This window comes from Passer montanus, unplaced genomic scaffold (genome assembly GCF_014805655.1).
Source record: "Passer montanus isolate IOZ18808 unplaced genomic scaffold, ASM1480565v1 scaffold69, whole genome shotgun sequence".
NCBI classification, from domain to species: Eukaryota; Metazoa; Chordata; class Aves; order Passeriformes; family Passeridae; genus Passer; species Passer montanus.
This window is the reverse complement of record NW_024372036.1, coordinates 5,334,877-5,354,996: the sequence shown is the minus strand read 5'-3', so window position 1 is coordinate 5,354,996 and position 20,120 is coordinate 5,334,877. Positions and strand designations below refer to the sequence as shown.

General features: G+C 44.3%; 1 protein-coding gene across 1 annotated transcript; it reads left to right on the top strand.

Annotated features, from left to right (window-relative positions):
• Nucleotides 1–194: 194 nt before the first annotated feature.
• On the top strand, nt 195–17,351 carry DDX3X (DEAD-box helicase 3 X-linked). The gene is made up of 17 exons (XM_039729394.1): nt 195–365; nt 2,334–2,391; nt 3,370–3,420; nt 8,029–8,152; nt 9,327–9,470; nt 9,555–9,654; nt 10,205–10,340; nt 10,695–10,780; nt 11,392–11,490; nt 11,566–11,726; nt 11,906–12,050; nt 12,171–12,315; nt 12,634–12,815; nt 12,907–13,024; nt 13,457–13,613; nt 14,448–14,575; nt 14,830–17,351. The coding sequence occupies exons 1-17, from the start codon at nt 321–323 to the stop codon at nt 14,910–14,912; spliced, it is 1,962 nt and encodes a 653-aa protein (XP_039585328.1). The 5' UTR covers nt 195–320; the 3' UTR covers nt 14,913–17,351.
• Nucleotides 17,352–20,120: the final 2,769 nt, after the last annotated feature.

The window sequence follows — 20,120 nt, the reverse complement described above, 5'->3', positions numbered from 1 at the left end:
GCCCGGCCCCGGTCCCGCTTGGGCCCCGTGGCCCCCGCGCCGCGCTCGGACCCGCTTTGTGTGGGAGCGCCGGGAGCGGCAGCGGCCCCCGGCGGCCGCGGCGAAAACTGCAGCGGGGGGACGTGCGCGCTGAGGTCAGCGCGCGCGGCCGGGCGCGCGGGGGGCGGGGCCTATATAAAGGCCGGGCCCGCGGCGGGGGGGGCTCAGTCAGGGCAGCGATTCGTGGCGGAACCAGTGACACCCACGGCAGCGACCTCCCGGCCCAGCGGATCCCCATTTCTCGAGGCGGAGCGGGACGAGCCCGAGACCGATCTCTCGTTATGAGTCATGTGGCGGTGGAAAATGCCCTCAGTCTAGACCAGCAGGTGAGGGACGAGAAGCGGAAAGGCCGCTCCGTTACCCGGAGGAAGCGCGCGGCGGAGGCGCTCGGGGCAGGGAGGGCGGCAGGGGCGGTCGGGAGCCTTCGCGTGGGGCTCCGCTGCTCGCTTCCCGGCGGCCGTGTCGCAGTTCACCCCGCGGTAACCCCCGCCTCCCCCGCTACGCGGCCTGTTGTGGCGCACTCGGTCGTTGCGCAGTTAACGCCGTGCGGCGGCCCCGCGCCGCGCCGGGCCCCCCCTTCGGGGGTGCGTTGTCCCCGCGGCCCGGGCGGCGTTGCGGGGGCGCCGCGCTCGGACCCGCTTTGTGTGGGAGCGCCGGGAGCGGCAGCGGCCCCCGGCGGCCGCGGCGAAAACTGCAGCGGGGGGAGGAGGAGGAGGAGGAAGGGGCGGTCAATGGGCGCCATTGTGCGGGGCGGGGGAAGGGGGGGACACACACACACGACGCGGCGCTTTGTGTGACGCCCCTTCCCCGGGGAGGCGGCGCTGGCGGCCGCCTTTGTTCGCGCTCCGGTGCTGCCGGGCCCCGGTGACGCAGTTGGGCCTGGAGTCGTGTTGCGCCCGCACCGTTTTTTTATTACTTCCTTTTCATCCCTACATTCCCCCGCGCTGCGCGGGATCGATGGTTACCTAACCCTGGGGGAAGGCGGCAGGGGCAGGCAGAGCCCCGGAGCGTGGCCGGGCAGCGCTCGGCCGCTGCCGCGAAGTAGGTCACGGAGGCGATGCTTCCCTGCCCGCCGCCCCCCCGCGCCACACGTGACGGGCGCGGACAGCCGGATCCGCCGCTGCTGCCGCGCCGGAGCCAGCCCGCAGTGCCGCACTGAGATGGCGCCGGGGCTGCGCCACCGAGGCAGCGCCCGCCAGCTGCTGGCCCCGCCGCGGCGTCCCGTGCGAGGGGATTCATCTGCGCCTCTTGCTGATTGCGGAGAGCCGCCTTGGGCCGGTAGAGAGCCTTTAAAATGCTGTTAAAAATAAGAACCATTCTTAAATCTTGCGTTGATGCTTCGATCAGCTAGAAAGATGACCTTTTAAGTGAGGATGTTACCATGTCAGCCGATCCTTCAATAACTGAGTATCTTTTGGCGGCAGCTCATGCAGCTGAGCGCTAGAAAGCACAAAGCATTGGAGTCTTTTGGATTAATTCAGCTCATGTTGAAAAATACTTCCCCGCAATATAAAATTTGTCTTTAAACATGCCTTGTTTTTCTGCTAAATGTTTGTAATCCCTGCCATGCAGGCAAACAACTGTGATAATTTGGTTCTTAAGCTTTATCGGTTTCCCACTGCTTTCTGCTGAAATGAGTCCGTATTGTGTTTGACTTAACACCTCTGAGTGGCACACCAGCGCTGCGTGAGCTGAACATCTTTAAAAACTTTACTGTTAGACTGAAGGCTATAAAGGCTACTGGGTTTTTTTGGGAAAACAACCCAGAAAATTGTGTTTGCTGAAGATGTCGGCAGACATCACCTAATGTTTTGGGACCAGTAGTTGCCTCAAGCCTGAAGACTGTAATGTCTTAATAGTGTTTAAGCAGCTAAAAGTACCTTGAGTCTCTACAAGTAAAGTGCCCAATTAAATTGGCATTACTTGCACTGAAGTTTCTGTAGCAAAAAAAAAATTGTAAATGACCCAATTTCAAATGTATTTGACTAAAATAGACTGAAATTCAGTTTATTGAAAACGGCTCTTTAGCCTGCAGGTAGTGTGGAGCAGAAGTCTGCAGTAGTGATTTGGTGGGTGTGAGGTGCTCTGCTGGCCTTGCTGCCTGTGTGGGTGTCTGTTTATTGGTGGGTATAAAAACATAAAAGATGGTACAGCCTGAGTAACAATAGGAAACCTAATTTGGTGCGGTATAAAAAAAATTTGCAGTAGCTTGTTCCTGATAAATGAAAAGGTTTGTTTGTATCTTTGCATAAAGTCATGGTAAAACATGTTGATACTTGTCTTATTTCTTCTAGTTTTCTGGTCTAGACTTGAATTCCTCAGACTCTCAGAGTGAAGGAAGCTCTACAAGCAGTAAGTACATGCAAATTCTCAAGCTTACAAACACACTTTTAGAAATTGGGGGCTTGCAGCTGTGAAAAACAGTTTCTAAAGCCAAAGTTTACAGAGGCTGATGAGGAAATAGGAGGTTGCCAGTTAAGCTTGCTTTGAAAACACTGTGTGTTAGACAGAACCACTTAATTTTGTAGTGGTACAGTATGTGTGCACATTTCTGAAGCACTTAATTAGCCTGAGAGAACTCGGTGTTCCAGTTCTGTCCCAGATTTTCAGTTGCCTCTCATCTGAGGCCACTGACTGTAGTAATGTGGTGATTTGTTTTCTTAAAATACCAGGTAGAGTAGGAATGTCAGCTCTGCTGATCTCAATTCACTGAATAGAAAGTGATATTGATATTCAAGGCTTAAGTATGTTAAGAGGGGAGAATCTTCCAGGAATTCACATTCAGCTTGTAGCTGATATTTTCTCATTCATGTTGCTTTAGCAGACAGATGTTTCTGGATTGTAAATGAAGAATGCCATTCAGAGGCAGTTTGTTGTGGCTTCTGGTTTGATCTGAGCTGAATGGAGGGGATGGGTGAATTTAAAGGGAAGGAAAAATACTGGTGGTAATACTGTGAGTGCCAGTACTTGAATGTCACAGTAAATATCTTGAGCTGCTCAAGTATCTGGCAGCAGCTTAAGCCTTAACGGGTTCTAGGAAGACAGGTTTTGTAGTAGACACTGTAACACCCATAAATGGGAGTGTGATTGGGTTAGAGGAACACAGGACACCTGTGCCTTAAACCAGCTGCCTAAATGGGTGTGCAGGAGCTTTAAACTTCAACTGGGAGCACGCTACCAAGTGCTGTATTAAAGGATTCCTGTTTAAAATGCTGCAAGAGGCCTTAAAGGCAGGTGTTTTTACTAAGCAGAAGCTGTTGTTGACAAGATGAGCATTTCAAGATGTGCTGCCACCACGGCCTGTAACACTGCCTTTCTTTTGTCCTTTAGAAGGCCGATACATTCCTCCTCACTTGCGGAACAGGGAAGCTTCAAAACAGGGTATGTATCAGAAACACTGGCAACACTTACCTGGCTCTTGCCTCTGGAGGAGCAGGCTGTAGAGGTTCTGACAGTGCTGCTGAAGGCAATTGCACAGACTGCTGGACTGCAAAACATGGCAACTTTATCTTCTCCTTTTTGTGTGTTCTTCTCAATGCCTTCACCAGCTTACATCCTCAGCTCAAGTTCAGTATCTGGCTGACAAAAGACCTTCTGGGTCTGTGTAACAATTAGCTGTGACTGGAGCCAGATGGAGTCTCTCATCCTAACTTGCTGTTTGATCTTGAGTGTTGTCTGAGTGGAGTTTTTCTGCTAGTGACTGTGTGGTGGAACTTAAAGCAATCAGTTGTTTATTATGAACAAACAGCAGTTTCACTTTGTAAGTGCATCTATTCTTTACACAAAGAGGTGTTGTCCTTCAGCTTCCTGCATTTTTTTATGGAAGCCCCTGGGAGCACTTGCAGAAGGAAATGCAGGCTGTTGATGAAGCAAACAAGAAGTACATGACCTGTTTTGGTCACATGTTTACATAGGGGTTTATGCTTCCATCTTCTGTGTGAATCTCTAAACAGAACATAATAGAGAAGAAAAATTTCTTGGAACACTTCAGTGAAGTAAATCATGACCTTTTTGTGTAAGATCCCAAGGGGGGCTGGTGCTGCAGCACATGTTGTCATGTCTGGTGACTTGGGTGGGTATGAGAGAAACATTTCCTCTAACACCTATTGAAATACACCAGAATGTAGCAGCTAAAACACTTCCTGCAGTGCTACAACCTCAAGAATTGAGGTTTTGTGGCATGGGAGGACTTGATGTCATCTGTTTCTAAAGCTGTAAACTTTCACAGATTCTTTTCAATACTGCAAGAGGATGGCTTCCATTATGAGTGGGTGGGAGGGCAATACTTAAATAATAATATATCTCACAGAGCTTTTAGAGCTATCACTTTAACTCTGACTAGATGAAAAATGCTTCATTGTAGCCTTCAACCATTTGAAGAAAGATCAGTCTATTTTTGTCTTGCCTTTGTATATGTCCAAGCTACTAGTGGGTTTTCTGGAGGTTTGTTTTTTTTTATTGTGTGTGGGTTTTTTTTTCTTTTTTTCCTGTTTTTTTTTTTTTTTTGTTTTGTGTTCTGTTTTTCTGGGGTTGTTAATTTGTTTGGGTTTTTTCTTTTGTTTAGTTTGGGAGTTTTTTGTTATGTGAAAGAAGCATGGCCTGAAGCACCAAGTGATGAACAGCGTGTTACCAGAACTGAATGTTGTAGGAAAAGGAGAAGGACTGGTTGGCAGCCAGCTCACTGCTCTTGTTCCCTGTCACACTGACCTCAAATACCAGTAGTCTTGCAAGAAACTGACTTGCCAAATCTGAGGAACGTGCAGGTTTCTCAAAAGCAGGGAGCACCTTTAAGTTGGTTGTGAATATTTGCTGTTCATAGATTTCTTGTATGATGTTTAGTACCTAAGTTTAGTGGGTAAAAGGTGCAGTAACCTTGAGTTCTACCATGCCTATTATGGTCTGGTATTGTACTTTCTTGTGTACAAGACCAGAGTTCAGACATGGCAGTGTGGGTGTGATTACATGAGGCTTTTCTGGGGATTTCAACTTCACCTTGCAAAAAGGTAAATAGGACGAGACCATAATCTGACCTGTGGCTTGTCCAGTTAATAGAACTTTGGCTGCCAACATCCCTTGGTAAACCTAATGTTCAAAAATTGCCTTTGAACTTGGCTGAGTGCCATACCACTGGCATTTTCCTGGTTCCCTGTGACAAGGTTCATAATTGCTGAATAGAAAAGTTCCAGTTCAGCACCCTGTTGGAAGCATCATGAGTTTGGGCTTGTAAAGCTGAGCTATCTTTTGGGATGATTTGGAAGCCTGTTCTACATTTGTACTTCCGTTAAAGTGTTTGCTTCTGTTTACATAGCTCAGTGCTTTCTTCAGCTGTGTTGGAACTTCTGAATTTTGGCTGCTCCTTGGAATTTTTAATGACAGATTTTTCAAAGCTTAGACATGAGCACAGATTTTTCAAAGTTAGTGTTTAACCACACAACAAACTCTTGAGGCAGCCGTACAAATGTGGTAACCTGATTGGAAAAAAACCCCTTCCATTTAGCTGCAGATCTGTCCCACTAATGCTAATCTATGAGCTTTGTAAGTGGGGGGTAGGGCAGTACAGAACTGCAGGAAATAACAGCCTGCATAAAAGTAATGTTCTTAGGTTACTTAATGGCAGTTCAGTTTCTCAGCTGTGGGAGCTCAGTGTGCAGAGCTGCCTGCCCTGAAGTGTCTTGCTTCTGTGAGCTCACTTGGTAATACTAAAGGTTGTTGTCCTGTAAGTTTCTTCTCAAACTTCCTGGAAGCAGCTTCTGGATATTTAAACTGTAATCTGATCTATAGTAAATCAAAAGGTAAATGTTAAGAACTTATCTTAAAGGTCTTATCCTTCTTTAAGTAATCTATCATTCTGTTTCCCCCATCTTTAAAAAAACCACGATCATTGCAATTGTATGTTGCAGGTTTTCAAGTGAGCTGGCAGTGATCAGTGTTAGTGTTACAAAATGTGAATTGAAATGCTGGTTGAGGGAGAGGCATTGACATCTGTAATGCTGTTCATAGGTGCAAGGAGTACAGAGCTGCTCTGGAAGTTGATTCATTTAGTGAGTTCCTACCCCTGCCCTGAGAAAGATGTGCTGGATGGAATCCCTACAGATTTTTACTTAAAAAACCCAAATGCATTGACATTTTAAGGAATTTCCTGGTAGTCTTTGCACAGCATTGTAGTCATTCTCTTCACTTCAGAGAAGTTGATCTCTGGTTTGTTATGGGTTTTTTCAGGGGATTCATTCCAGCTTTAATTTGCCATTTGATGTCTGAAATTCTGACTATTATAGCTGTCATTTACTTAGAATTGACTTGTGTGGCCTGGTCCTGTGTTCTGTGCTGGTCCACAAATAAAGTCAGAGTAGGAATGCCAGACTGGAAGGCCTGGAATTGGTGAAACAGGATGTGCAGACCTGTCTTTGATGTAGAAGTTGCTGTACTACCTTAAAATTAGTCAAGGCACCAGCTTCAGAAATGAGTTATTCACCTGCTGTAATGAGCTAGGTGAATGAGGTGTGCTATTTGGAGTATAAAATTTTGACCTTTGGGCTTCTCAGGCTTGGTAGAAGATGTGAAATAAAGTGTCAGTTGAGTTTTTTTACTGTTAAGAAACTACATCTGTATCCCTGAAGTACCACTGCTGTTAGATCCCTTGGCAGGATGATGTATCCAAACAGTTGTAGTGGCCTGAAAGTTACTCATAATAAAATCTGTATTTAGCTATCCTTTAAACAAGCCAAAATAACTTCCCTGAAGTTAATATCTTGAAGGACTAATACTGCTTCTTAAAGCACTTTGGAGGTCTTGAAATGCATTCCATGATCTTGTGTGCTAAAACTTCATGGATGGATTATTATTGCTGTCTGTTTCAGTTATCCAGACAAAAGAGTTGCAGTTATTACAGTTTTTAAAGTTCCCTTGTGACCAATACATTTCTGGATTCTGGGTACTAGAATTCTTAATTAAAAAACAGAGAGGCAAGGTGAATGACACTCTTTAGAGAGCATGGAAAAAGGTAGGGTAATTCTGGTAGCAAAACCTTTTCAGAGAGACTGGGCCTAGAACTGCCCCTTTCTTTGGAATGAATTTGTTCTGTGGTTGCTGTTGTTGTCTCATGAATAGGTCTGGACTGGTTTTGTGCTGTGGAGCTGGCAAAGCATGCTCACAAGAGTGACATTTGTTTGTCTGTTCTGTTATTTAACTTATTCTCTGCTGGAATCCCATGGCTGAGATTGAATATGTTACACAAAGTTGGGGAGGTTGGATGTCTGAAAGAGAATTTACAGTTTCTTAGTCCAGTACCAGAGCAGTGTTTAAAGCTTCACATTTTTGCTACTTCACAGGCTCTGGTAGCAGAATAAAAGTGAGGTTTTTTACTTCGGTATTGGTGAGCTGAGGTACTTTGTATTCTTTTGAGTTAACATGTGTTAGTAGGCACCTACTGTGGGCAAAGGTGAAAGTGCTGTGGAAAAATACAGTGTGGTTGATTTTTTGTGAAGAGCTACATACACCTCTGAGTATGGTGCTGTTAGTTACAGTCTGTGCAGATCACATTGCTTTTGTACTTGTAGTATGATACAACATTCTAATCTCTGTTTGGATTTCTGATACCATTTATTGATCTGAGAGGTCCTTGTTAACCTCTAAAAATAAAATGTGTAGCCAAGGATTGGTGTTGGAGAGATGACGTACATGAGGCTTGACAAGACTTAGCATCTTAAAGTTTTTTCTACTGCCTGTCTTTCCAGGGTAGGCAACTGAAATACTTGTATTAAGGCAAGTGCGTGTTTTTTAAAAAAACCAACGTGCTTGCACATGCAGGGAGGAATCTCAGTTCTGATGGGTGGTGAGAAATGCTCAGTCTCTGAGCAAGTCTTAACATTCATGTGTCTTCCCTTTGTGAAGGAATTCAGCAGCATCAGTGAAGACTTTCTGGATAGAAGTGGTTTTTTTTGTAAAAGCCTGGACTGTGCAATGTTTGGCTGAAGTGCCTTTCTCTGCTAGGTTTCGATAGCGGTGGCTGGAGCTCCAGACGGGACAAGGATGCCTACAGCAGCTTCGGTGCGCGCTCCGACCGCGACGCCAAGTCCAGCTTCTTCGACCGCGGGACCGGATCCAGAGGAGGGAGGCAAGTACCTGTTTGTCTGCGTGGTGCACAGGAAGTCTGCTCAGCTCTGGCACTGCACTTGTAGCCTTGATGTTAAAATTAGGGTTCCAGGTGTGAGCAGCATGAGGTAGGAGGAGCCTGGGAGGGGAGGAGAGAGGGAGAGAGAGAACCTTGCCTTTAAAGCTACATGATGTCAAGGATGGGCAACTTGCATGTTGAAAAATGTGCCCTGTAGTCTACCACCAGCTACTCACTGCAGCTGTAGTGCCTGGCTGACTTCAGCATTCACCAGAGAAGTGCTAGGTGGGTGGCTACTTCCAGGAGAACCGTGAAGAGCTGTTGGGAGCACACACAATACATCACTATGGATTATTTTTTTTTCAATATTTTTTTCTTGTTTAAAAAGTGTAGTTAATAAAACTGGGTGAGACTCTTGCAGGTTCTCTGCCTTACTTGAGCAGTCTTACACACATCATGCGTTGTATGCACAAGTGTGGTGAGAGTGACCTTTACCGACTACTTAGTAAAGCTGACCTAGTCCTGTATCCAGACTTTTCTCAAACATGATTTACCAGGCCAAAAACTAAACAGTTGAGGTAAGGACTTCTTCCACCTTCTTTCCAAGTCAGTAATACAGGTGAGCTCCCTCTTTATGAAATAATTATATGACATATTGGAGGTATTTGGTCACATGTGCGGTGGGGGAAGAAAGGAGAAAATTGCAGCCCTGGAGGGTTTTGTCTGGACGTGGGAAACCTGTGTAGAATGAGGCAGAGGAAAGGGTGGGGGGAATACGAAATAGTGCTGCTTAGGAGTTTTAAACAGAGCTCCCTACAAAGAAATGGCAAAGACTGAGCAACTTTGATTGCAGCTCCACTAACAGGTGGCTGTTTACATTTGTTATGCTTAATCAAATAAAACTGGTGATACAAAGTTCACTGTGTAAAGCTAACTGAGCTCTGAAATCATGGCAAACTCTCCTGTCTGACACAGAAAAATGTGACCTGGTCTGATGGCCAGGACTAATTCCTGTGCGTTGGTCAAGAAGCAAGTGTAGATAACCTGATGATTTTGAATTGTTCCACAGTTGTGTGTGTAATACACAGAGCATACACTGCTGAATTGTTATGGCTTTGATTCTGCATGAGTACCCCCTGTTGCCAGGGAAGGTGGTCTGATTGTGGTGCTTGTTTAGATACGAGGAGCGTGGCAGAGGCGGGGACTACGACCGCAGCGGCTTCGGCAGATTTGACCGCGGCGGCGGGAACAGCCGCTGGTGTGACAAATCAGATGAGGATGACTGGTCCAAGCCTCTCCCCCCAAGTGAACGCCTAGAACAGTAAGTCATGCAATAGTACTGATTCGTGGGGAGGGTCATTTGATAATTCCAGCAAGTAAAAATACTTTCCTCTTCTGTTTTTAGGGAACTCTTTTCAGGAAGCAATACTGGCATTAACTTTGAGAAATATGATGATATTCCTGTTGAAGCAACAGGCAGCAACTGTCCTCCACATATTGAAAGTGTAAGTTTTTTTTAAAAAGTCTGTTTTGCTAATATATCTAATAGTGGCTATTTCACATGGGTAGCTTTGATGTCTTGGTGTCTGGAGTTTAGGGAGGAAAGGAAACATTGTCTTCCCATCCTACAGCTAAGCTGTTTTGCAGAAGAGGGTTGCATATGATGAACTAAGACAGGGAAGAAATTGTGTATGCTTTTTCAGTTAACACTCATAGCTTACTTTTTAACTGTAATTTGTCCTTAAACAGTGGACCTGTGGAGAAGTGGAAATGCTTTGGAGGTGCTGATTGGGGAGCAGCTGCTAAGGCATGGGCAGTGTTAGGCTAAGCACGGTGTGTGTGCTAGTGCAGTCTGCACTTCAGGCTTGGCTGGCTTTTTAAGAATTGCTTAGAAAACTGGACTAAGTATCTATGTGACTCTGTAACTTCATAGGCAATTTCTATATGAGGGGCTGAAACAAGAGGTACCTTATAAATGACTTGTTAAACTGAATGCTGTGTTACATGGTGGTTGAAGAGAGGATTCTGATCTTACTCCTTTTAAATACCTTACAGTTCAGTGATGTTGACATGGGAGAAATTATCATGGGAAACATTGAACTCACACGCTACACCCGTCCTACTCCAGTCCAGAAACATGCAATACCTATTATTAAAGAAAAGAGAGACTTAATGGCCTGTGCTCAGACAGGTAAGTCAATAACTCTTTGCTGCTTAGTCACAGTAGAAGTGGGGTCCTGTATTAGTGCACGTAAGAGGTAGAACCTCCTGTGCAGCGTAGAAATAGTTGTGTGTTGGAAGCTAATTTTAGTTTTAGTCTTGCATCTGCTTTAGATGTGACTTCACTAGATTTACTTGTTTGTCCTGAGACATGTTCATGTCTTAAACCACATTCACTTCAGGGTTTTGGGCTGCTGAGGGTGCTCCAGTGCCACAAGTAATAGCCATAGTCCAATGCAGATGTTACTGGGAATGTGCTACTGATACAGGGTTAGTGCTGTAGTTGATAGTAACTCTTAATTAATACTGGCTTGTATTCTTCTAGGGTCTGGGAAAACAGCTGCATTTCTTCTACCAATACTGAGCCAGATATATGCAGATGGCCCTGGTGATGCCTTGAGAGCAATGAAGGCAAGTATTCAAATAGCCAGTCCTGGGAAAGTGATGACCAATGTCATAGGTTTGGGGTTTTTTCCCTCCCCCCATGAGCTGGACCCAATAGCTTAATAGGTCTTAAATGTCATCATTTTGGTATGATAGCCAAGCATCTCAACTTCTGGAGGACTTTAGTTGTTTCCCTTAAAAAAATCTAGGTTGTGGTTTACATTTTTTCCTACCTGAGGAGTTGGATGCATATCTGTCCAGTTTTTTTTAAATGAATGGTTTTGTGGTTGCATAAGTTTAAAAGACACTTCCCTTGCTAGAAAAGGTACTTGGTCTCACATCTGTGTCATTTCAGTAATTTCAGAATAGGAAGTAACTGTGGCAGTTATTTGTCTGCTGCTGAAGTTTGGGATGGCAGTACATGGGTGTAGAGACCAGGATTGTGTAGCTATTGCCACAGTAACCCACAGCTGAACCTTGGGCACTGTAATAGAGCTGTGTTCAGAGACAGCGCTCAAATTGGCTCTCAGCCATGCTTTGTCTTTCTTAAACTTGGTGACCCTAAATATTGCCTGTAGTAGCTTTTTTCTCTCCCTTTGTGTTTTGGATGCTCATGCCAAGGTTGTTTTTTTCTTCAGGAGAATGGGAGGTATGGGCGCCGTAAGCAATATCCAATCTCACTGGTCTTGGCTCCCACTAGAGAACTGGCTGTGCAGATCTATGAGGAAGCCAGAAAGGTATATCTGACAGTTTGTTATTATAACATAGCTCAGGTAGAATTTTTCTTGGTGCTAACTTACTTTGCTTTGCAGTTTGCATACCGCTCCAGAGTTCGCCCCTGCGTTGTATATGGTGGTGCAGACATTGGCCAGCAGATCCGTGACTTGGAACGTGGATGTCACTTGCTTGTAGCAACTCCAGGACGACTGGTTGATATGATGGAGAGAGGAAAGATTGGACTGGATTTCTGCAAGTAAGTAAAGTGTTGCTTGTTCATGTACAAATAACTTAAAGCAGGATAGAGTTAAGGACCTCAGATTGTAGCTTTTGGACTGTCTAAAACATCTAGTTGAGAATTTGTAACCCAGTGCAGACAGCAGAGCACAGCTTAAAGAAAAATGTTCTGAAGATGGTTTTTTTACTGCTGTTTAGGTACCTAGTCCTTGATGAAGCTGACAGAATGCTTGACATGGGGTTTGAACCTCAAATTCGTCGAATTGTTGAACAAGATACTATGCCACCAAAGGGGGTTCGTCACACCATGATGTTCAGTGCTACTTTCCCCAAGGAAATCCAGGTACTTAATGAGAGTTTAAGTACTTGAAGAGCTTATAAGGCCAAAGCAATTTCCCCTTTGGAAGCAGGGAAGAAGTATGATTTGATTGTGATTTTTTTTTTTTCCCCTCCCACATTTTAGATGCTTGCTCGTGACTTCCTTGATGAATACATCTTTCTGGCTGTTGGCAGAGTAGGTTCTACATCTGAGAACATCACACAGAAAGTGGTATGGGTGGAAGAGCCAGACAAACGATCGTTCCTGCTTGACCTGCTAAATGCCACAGGTAAAGAACAGCTGCAGATAAGCAAATGAGGCAAAATTTAGAACAGGCAAATGTAATGACTAAAGCAATAAGAATGTTATTGATTAGTTGAATGAAAGGGTATTTTGTTGACATGCAGTGAATGTATTGTACTGGATAAATGCCAGTATCAAGTTCATGTAAGCATGTCTGTTAATAAGAAAAGGGGAGGGAAGTCCCCAGTGATGTTAGTTTAGAATGAACGGGCTGAGAATTGAAGCTGCCTGTTACGAGGTTACGGAGCCCATATTTGTCTGTGCAGCTTTTCTTCTTCTGACCTGGGCTTTAATTTTTTTTTAGGTAAAGATTCGTTGACTCTGGTGTTTGTGGAAACTAAAAAGGGAGCAGATGCTCTAGAGGACTTCCTGTACCACGAAGGCTATGCCTGTACAAGTATCCACGGAGATCGCTCCCAGAGGGACAGAGAGGAAGCGCTACACCAGTTCCGCTCTGGCAAGAGCCCCATTCTTGTTGCCACAGCAGTAAGTGAAACCTGTAAAACTTGAGCATGTGACCCTGTTTCTTGGCCTTACTGAGTCTTACTGAGATTTGATTGAATTATTTAACCACTAGGTAGCAGCAAGAGGACTGGATATCTCAAATGTAAAGCATGTCATAAACTTTGACCTGCCCAGTGACATTGAGGAGTACGTACATCGTATTGGCCGTACAGGCCGTGTAGGAAACCTTGGTGAGTATCCCTGAGGTTTTTACAAACAGCACTCATACCTACTTCATACCTAAGTTGACAGGTGCAGTCGTACAGACTGAGTAATAAATTTCAAATAAGTACTTGAGAGAAGCCTGTGAGCTGCCTTCTGTGACCAAAAGCTGCTCACTGCTGTGTAGCTACTGTGGAAAGTTTACCAGTTCCTTTGGGTAATGTTCTTAGTGCCATCAAAAGACTCTCTTACTACATGTAAGCCTGGTGTCTGCTGTGTCTGTCAGTAAACATGATTTTGTGACTAGCTGTGGTGGAGTAATGGTCACAAACCATTAAAGCTTTCTCTTTAAGTAATTCTAGTGTTTTCAGGCTTGGCTGTAGGGAACTGGAATGTGGAATGGGTTTAAGTGCTTTGGTGTACTTGCATTGTGTGTAGCCAAAACTGAGTATCTCCTTCAGGTCTTGCCACTTCATTCTTCAATGAGAGGAACATAAACATTACAAAGGACTTGCTTGATCTCCTTGTGGAGGCTAAGCAAGAAGTACCATCTTGGCTGGAGAACATGGCCTATGAGCAGCATCACAAAGGAGGAGGCAGCCGTGGGAGATCTAAGAGGTAAGAAGCACAGCTTTGGCTAGAGGTGTATATTCAGTCTGTTAAGAGATAGTTCTGTTATTGGTTCTCAGTCTGAAAATACACTTAGAGGATAAGTGCAGTATAAGCTGAGCTTGGTGTGTGCAAAGGTGACAGGGTCTATATGGTTCTATCCATTAGGCAGTTAACATATAAAACCCCTTTCCTCTTAAGTGAGCAGCTAGATACAGCTGAATGATGTTATCAAAAAACATTTTAGAATTGTAGAAGTAGCTATAAAACACAGAAATGCATTCCTCCCTGTGCCAGAGATGTACCTTAAGCAGCTGTTGTGATGTTAGGAGAAGGTAATGCAGTGTCTCCTGACAAAAAAGGAGAGAGAAGAGAATGAAGGTGTGAGGCCACTTGTAAAATAGTTTTGCTGTGGAGACCTGAAACGCCGTATTACAAACCTTTGTTTACTGGCTTACAGGGGTAGGATGAGAGAACACTTAATGTAGTTAACATTGTATTACAAACCTTTTGTAATACAGCCAAAACCCCTGTTTACTGGCTTACAGGGGTAGGATGAGAGAACACTTAATGTAGTTAACATGATCCAACCACATTTGGTTTGGTGTGAGTATTTTGTTTCCCATTTTGCAGTATGCTTGTAAAATATGGTGTACATCATGAGAGAGAGTCATAAATGTGTCACTTACGTCTCTACTCAAGTAGCCTTGGGATGCTGCTCACCTCAGCAGTGGCTGTTGCTCTGCTGTGGTTGGTACCCAGTCAGAGCACATCAATCTCAGTGTGTGCAGTGCTCAAAATGCCCCCTGTTTGACTCGAGTGTCTGTCTCTTGCCCTGTGCAGCAGTCGGTTCAGCGGAGGCTTCGGAGCCAGGGACTACCGGACGAGCAGCGGCTTTGGCAGCAGCAGCTCCAGCAGCAGCCGGTCAACCAGCAGCCGCAGCGGCGGGAGCGGCAGCAGGGGCTTCGGAGGTGAGGGGCTGGGCAGCTGCACTCAGGGTGTTTGCTGGGGTAAAACTGGGTGTAATCTTGGAATAAGAGAGCATCTGGAGCTTGTCGTGCAGTGTCAGCATCCTGCTCGGATCTAGGCCAGTTTGGTGTTGTGCATTTGACAGTACTGCAGGGTGGGGTTCTTTAATGGACAACAGATACCTGGGTTGTTTTCTTGTTGTAAAGGTGCAAATCTTTAGAGTTAATTAAGCATGACTTTCTCTTGCCTTTCATAGGTGGTGGTTATGGAGGCTTCTACAACAGTGATGGATATGGAGGAAACTATAACTCCCAGGGGGTGGACTGGTGGGGCAACTGATCTGCTTGCAGCAGATACCCCACCAAACAAGCTAATATGGAAACCACATGTAACTTAGCCAGACTATACCTTGTGTAGCTTCAAGAACTCGCAGTACATTACCAGCTGTGATTCTCCACTGAAATTTTTTTTAAGGGAGCTCAAGGTCACAAGATGGAAATAAAGGAACAAGTAGCCCTATCTCGAAGGTGGTTTTGAAGACTCTTATTGCTGTAGTCAGGATTAACTCCCCTCCCACCCATCCCCACCCAGAAACTGCATTTATAATTTTGTGACTGAGGATCATTTGTTTGTTAATGTACTGTGCCTTTAACTTTAGACAACTTTTATTTTGATGTCCTGTTGGCTCAGTAATGCTCAAGATATCAATTGTTTTGACAAAATAAAAATTACTGAACTTGGGCTAAAATCAAACCTTGGCACACAGGTGTGATACAACTTAAACAGGAATCACTGATTCATCCATAATATTACAAAGAAAAACTTATGCGGTAGCCTGCATTAGGGCTTTGGTATCTGCAGATTTGAAAAATAAAACATCTTGAAGCATATCAATGCAATTAGTTTCTAATGTGGCAAAACTGTACTAAGTTAAAGTTCTGATTTGCTCACTCTATCCTGGATAGGTACTTAGAACCTGATAGCCTTTAATAAGCCATTCCAGTCATGATGAGATGATGTATGGATACATGCATACATTAAAAGCACTGTTTTTGAAGTTAATGCAAGTAAATACAGCAATTCCTTTTTCAATATTTAGGCAGATCATTAATGTGAGCTAGCCAAATGTGGGCAGAACATTACAGGGAACGTTTAAAGGTCTGATAACTTGAAATAGTTTTTAGGAGAATTCATCTATTTAGACTTTTTAAAAATGCCTGCCATATGAAATTGAAATGGTAGAATGGCTGACCATGGCAGTGATTGGTCCTCCGTAAGGGCCTGACTGAATTTTTGGTCTAATAACGCATGCTAGTGTTGATGTTTTTTGGTCAAGAGGGTATGAACAGGAAGAATTATGCAGCAGGCTTTATTTTAATGCAGATTCACATTACTCTGTTCAAGCTGCGTGGAGATGTTAAACTGGCTTACTGTAGACTTTGTAAAATGGCTCCAGAAGAGTAACAAACAAACCTGAGATCACAGAGGTTGGAAATGTACATAAACTGCACAAGGTTTCAATTCTGCTATTAAAGTGCAGTTTTAGTCAGTTTTAGTTGCATAGGTTTCCATTGTATTTATAGTCTGTTATGCTAAATCTGGCCAAAGATAAGTATTGTCCACCAGAAAAATGCCTCTGCCACTTGGAATTTCTGTGCTAACTTTGCGGCCAGAGCATTTAACAACTAATCTACAGTGGCATAGGAAAATGGCAAAAATCTCCTAAAGTGCAATAGATTTTTTCAAGTGTATTGTGCCTTGTTCTAAAACTTTTATTAAGTAGGTGCACTTGACAGTATTGAGGTCATTTGTTATGGTGCTATTTCAAGTCTAGGTTTAGGCCCTTGTACATTTTGCCCATAACTTTTTACAAAATACTTCTTTTATTGCACATTCAGAGAATTTTATATATGTCTTGTGTGCGTGTCCTTAACTTCCAATCTTATTTTGTCTCTTGGAGATTGAACGCAGCTTGTTTAAGGAGAAGGAAATAGATTCTAAAACTTATTTGGGACCATGGGAATGATAGCTGGGAAGAAAACTATTTGCACACGACAGATTTCTAGATACTTTTTGCTGCTAGTTTTGTGTAATATTTATTGAACATTTTTGACAAATATTTATTTTTGTAAGCCTAAAAGTGATTCTTTGAAAGTTTAAAGAAACTTGACCAAAAGACAGTACAAAAACACTGGCACTTGAATGTTGAATGTCACCGTATGCGTGAAATTATATATTTCGGGGTAGTGTGAGCTTTTAATGTTTAAGTCATATTAAACTCTTAAGTCAAATTAAGCAGACCCGGCATTGGCAGTATAGCCATAACTTTCTGATAGTAAAACAAAAATTGGCAACTTAAAATTAAACATGCCAAGGTTTTGATACACTTGTCTTAAGATATTTATGAAACACTTCTAAACACTGATGTGAAGTGTCCAGATTCTCAGATGTTTGTTGCGTGAGTTTTGTTTAGTTGTGTGTTTTTTTTTTTTCAGTGAATGTCTGGCACATTGCAATCCTCAAACATGTGGTTATCTTTGTTGTATTGGCATAATCAGTGACTTGTGCATTTTAGCAAGTTTTATCAGCCAGCAATATTTTCAGTTCAGATACAAGGATTCAAACCAATATGCAAGAATGGATTTAAACTTGCTGAATGTGAAAATTGAACTTCAAGTCACTGTAGGTTTAGAATTGCTTATTGTATTAGTTTAGATGCTAGCACTGCATGTGCTGTGCATATTCTTGATTTTATTAAAATAAAAAAGTTGAACTGCACAGTCTATTCATTTGTGAAGCGTCACTCCTGGTTTATGAGCTCTGTAGCCCCAGCAGTCTCATTCACGTGCAGCTCTGGAAGCAGGTGACTCTAGTGTGGCACACGTCAGTGTGGTGGCAGGTGGCAGCCAGGCTCAGGGCTGAAAGAACCTAGAATGGCCTGTGCCCCACAGTGCAGGGTTACTGCCAAGTGTCACAGGTGGGACAGATGAAAACCACCTGGCTTTGTTCATTAGGGGAACCAAGTTTGGCTGGAACAACCTAATTAAACCTTGTGCAGTTGGGCTTGGTTCCTCAGCCCCTGACGGCTCATCTCACAATTGTCCCTCTGAATTTCACAGGCATGTCTTGTAGAGAGCCTTCAGTTTTGATGCCATACCTGGTCATTGTTCCTAGGTATTAAAAAGCCACAGTGAGGTGAAATACTGGAATATTAAGGGAGTAGAGTGGAAGAACGGGATCCAGGTGTTTCCAGTTTCTTTAAAGTGAGATAAATTTGCTTCATTTGAGAGAAAGTGATTTAGAAAGAGCCTGGGTTTTGAGTTTGGTGCTGAAATGACTGTAGAAACTTGAGATGTTCTGCTGAGTAAGGAAGAGGGTGGTGGGGAGAAAGTAATGCCTGGGACCTCTGATCATAGGAGTGTGATGCAGGTGAATGGCACGGGGTAAGGACTGGTAAAAGTGGGATGTGCAGTCCTGGATCATACAGGAAGTGAAACCTCCCCCACCAATCCAGTGCTGTGTATGGGCCTTGGAGAATAATGGGCAGGATGGAATGATTGATTCCCAGGATAGCTTGCTGGAGCAGCTGCACTGAGCACACTGACTGGACCACACTAAATTTACCTGCTTTAGACTTGCATTAATTATCAACCTCATCATGCAGGGCTTTGTGTTGTCATGCGGTGTCCCTGGATGTGCAACATGCACTTAAATACCTTCCAAAGGCAGGTTTCCCTCCCCTGTGTATCTGTAGAAATACTAGAACCACACTTAGGAGATGGATATGCCAAGGGAAATGTGCAGTGTGAAGGTGGCCCGTGGGATCTGGAACTCTGGCTTTGAGTGTGAAGGTTTGCACTTGGTATTTTGGCTTAGGTTTGTTCCTTCAGGGTGCAGGAGTGCCAGAGGAGCCATTTGGCAGCCAAATCTCCAGGAGCCCAGGGCTGTGAGCAATCCTCTGCACTGGGGCTTGCAGAGGTGGTGGAAGGGCTAATGTAAGGCAGTAGTGGGCACAAAGTGGTTTGGGAAAACCAAAGGAGGAAGCCTGGTCGTCAGGAAGGTTGTTCCTTTAGAGTGGAGGATTTTTTTTTCATTTACCTCTGGAGATGGAAGATAGGCTGGGGAAAATGCAGAGATGAGGAGCCTTGAGTCACCAAAGCTGTGGGGTAAGGCAAGCACACTGTGTTCCCACAGAGCTGAAGTTTGTATCTCAGTGGCTCTTGGCATACTGGGTAGCAACATTTTCCCCACAGTAAATGAGAAAGGATTTGGGAAGAGGTAGACAAGGCATCCTAAATTGTAAAGAAAAAGGCTGTGAAGTTAAATGGTAAAAATCATTACTTATTTGTCTTTGTGAAGCTTTGTTGTGTGAGGCCTTCAAAGTGTGCAGTAAAGTCAGTCTTTGGGCAATTAATGTGCAGATGCCAACAGTGGCAGAGGTTATGGCAGGAAGGTTGTAGTAAATTCTGCTCTTGGTTTGCCAGTGAGGTCACTGTGACCTGTGCAGATAAGGAGAGATCTTGAAACTATTTGACTTACGGTGACAGGGGTGGGACTTGGATTGGTGTCCTGGTGTGGAGTTCATAGAAGTGGAGAGAGCAGTGGGGTTTACAAGAGAGATTTGCTTACTGTTTGTTTGGTGTGAGGATTGAGCACAGGAGAGGCAGCTTGAACAAGCAGGATGCTGCTGGGGCTGTGGCAGCCAGAAGTTGCCCTACAAACCTCATTGAAGCTGTGTGTCTGTAGCCTTCCAAGTTTGTGAATCCTCATCCAGTGCAGTGTTCACTGTTGCCCATATTGATCAATGTGTTTGTGAAAACAGCCTGCAGTCAGTTATGACAGACCACACTGAATTACAGATCCCAGGTGTTGGTGCTCATTCTTGGGTGGAGGGGAGCCAAAGGAAGGGTCTGGAGTTTCACTGCTGCTGTGCTGTGAGCTCTGAACTTCAGTGAACCCGACTGGAGCTGTTGCACCAGCACTCAAACCAACCTCACAGCCTGTAAGTGGATTGTTTTTGTTGAGGTGACAGTTTCATGCTGTGTTTTCTGTCTTGGTTACCACTTTGTGTCAGAAGACAGCAGTACAGATCCCGTCTGGTTCTGTCAGCCCTTGGCTGGTTGCTTCATGGAGTCAGTGGCCTTGTGCATAACATGGGTAGCAGTGGTGTAAGTAGCCCCAGGAAGTGGGAAGTGGTTGTGTAATTATCCTGTGACCACAGAAAGATGACATTTAAAAAGCTGAAGTCACCTGCTGGTGGTTAATGAGGCAGGCCTGGAGCAGAGCCAAGAGCAGGAAAAGTGTAAGTGGTGGGAGGGCCTTTGCTGATGTACCATGAAGAGCTCCTCTAGTGCTGTCCTCAGCCCTTTCCTGGCATTATTTAGGGAAGGTCTGAAAGGCTGTCAAGCTATGGAGCTGCAAGTCTGGCCTGTCCATTAGGATAAGCAAATTCTGCTGTATATTTAATCATTAAGGGCACTGCATCTCCTCAGAGAGTTTTTGTAAACCATTGAAATTCTGCTCCAGACTGGATCCTAACAAGGGTAG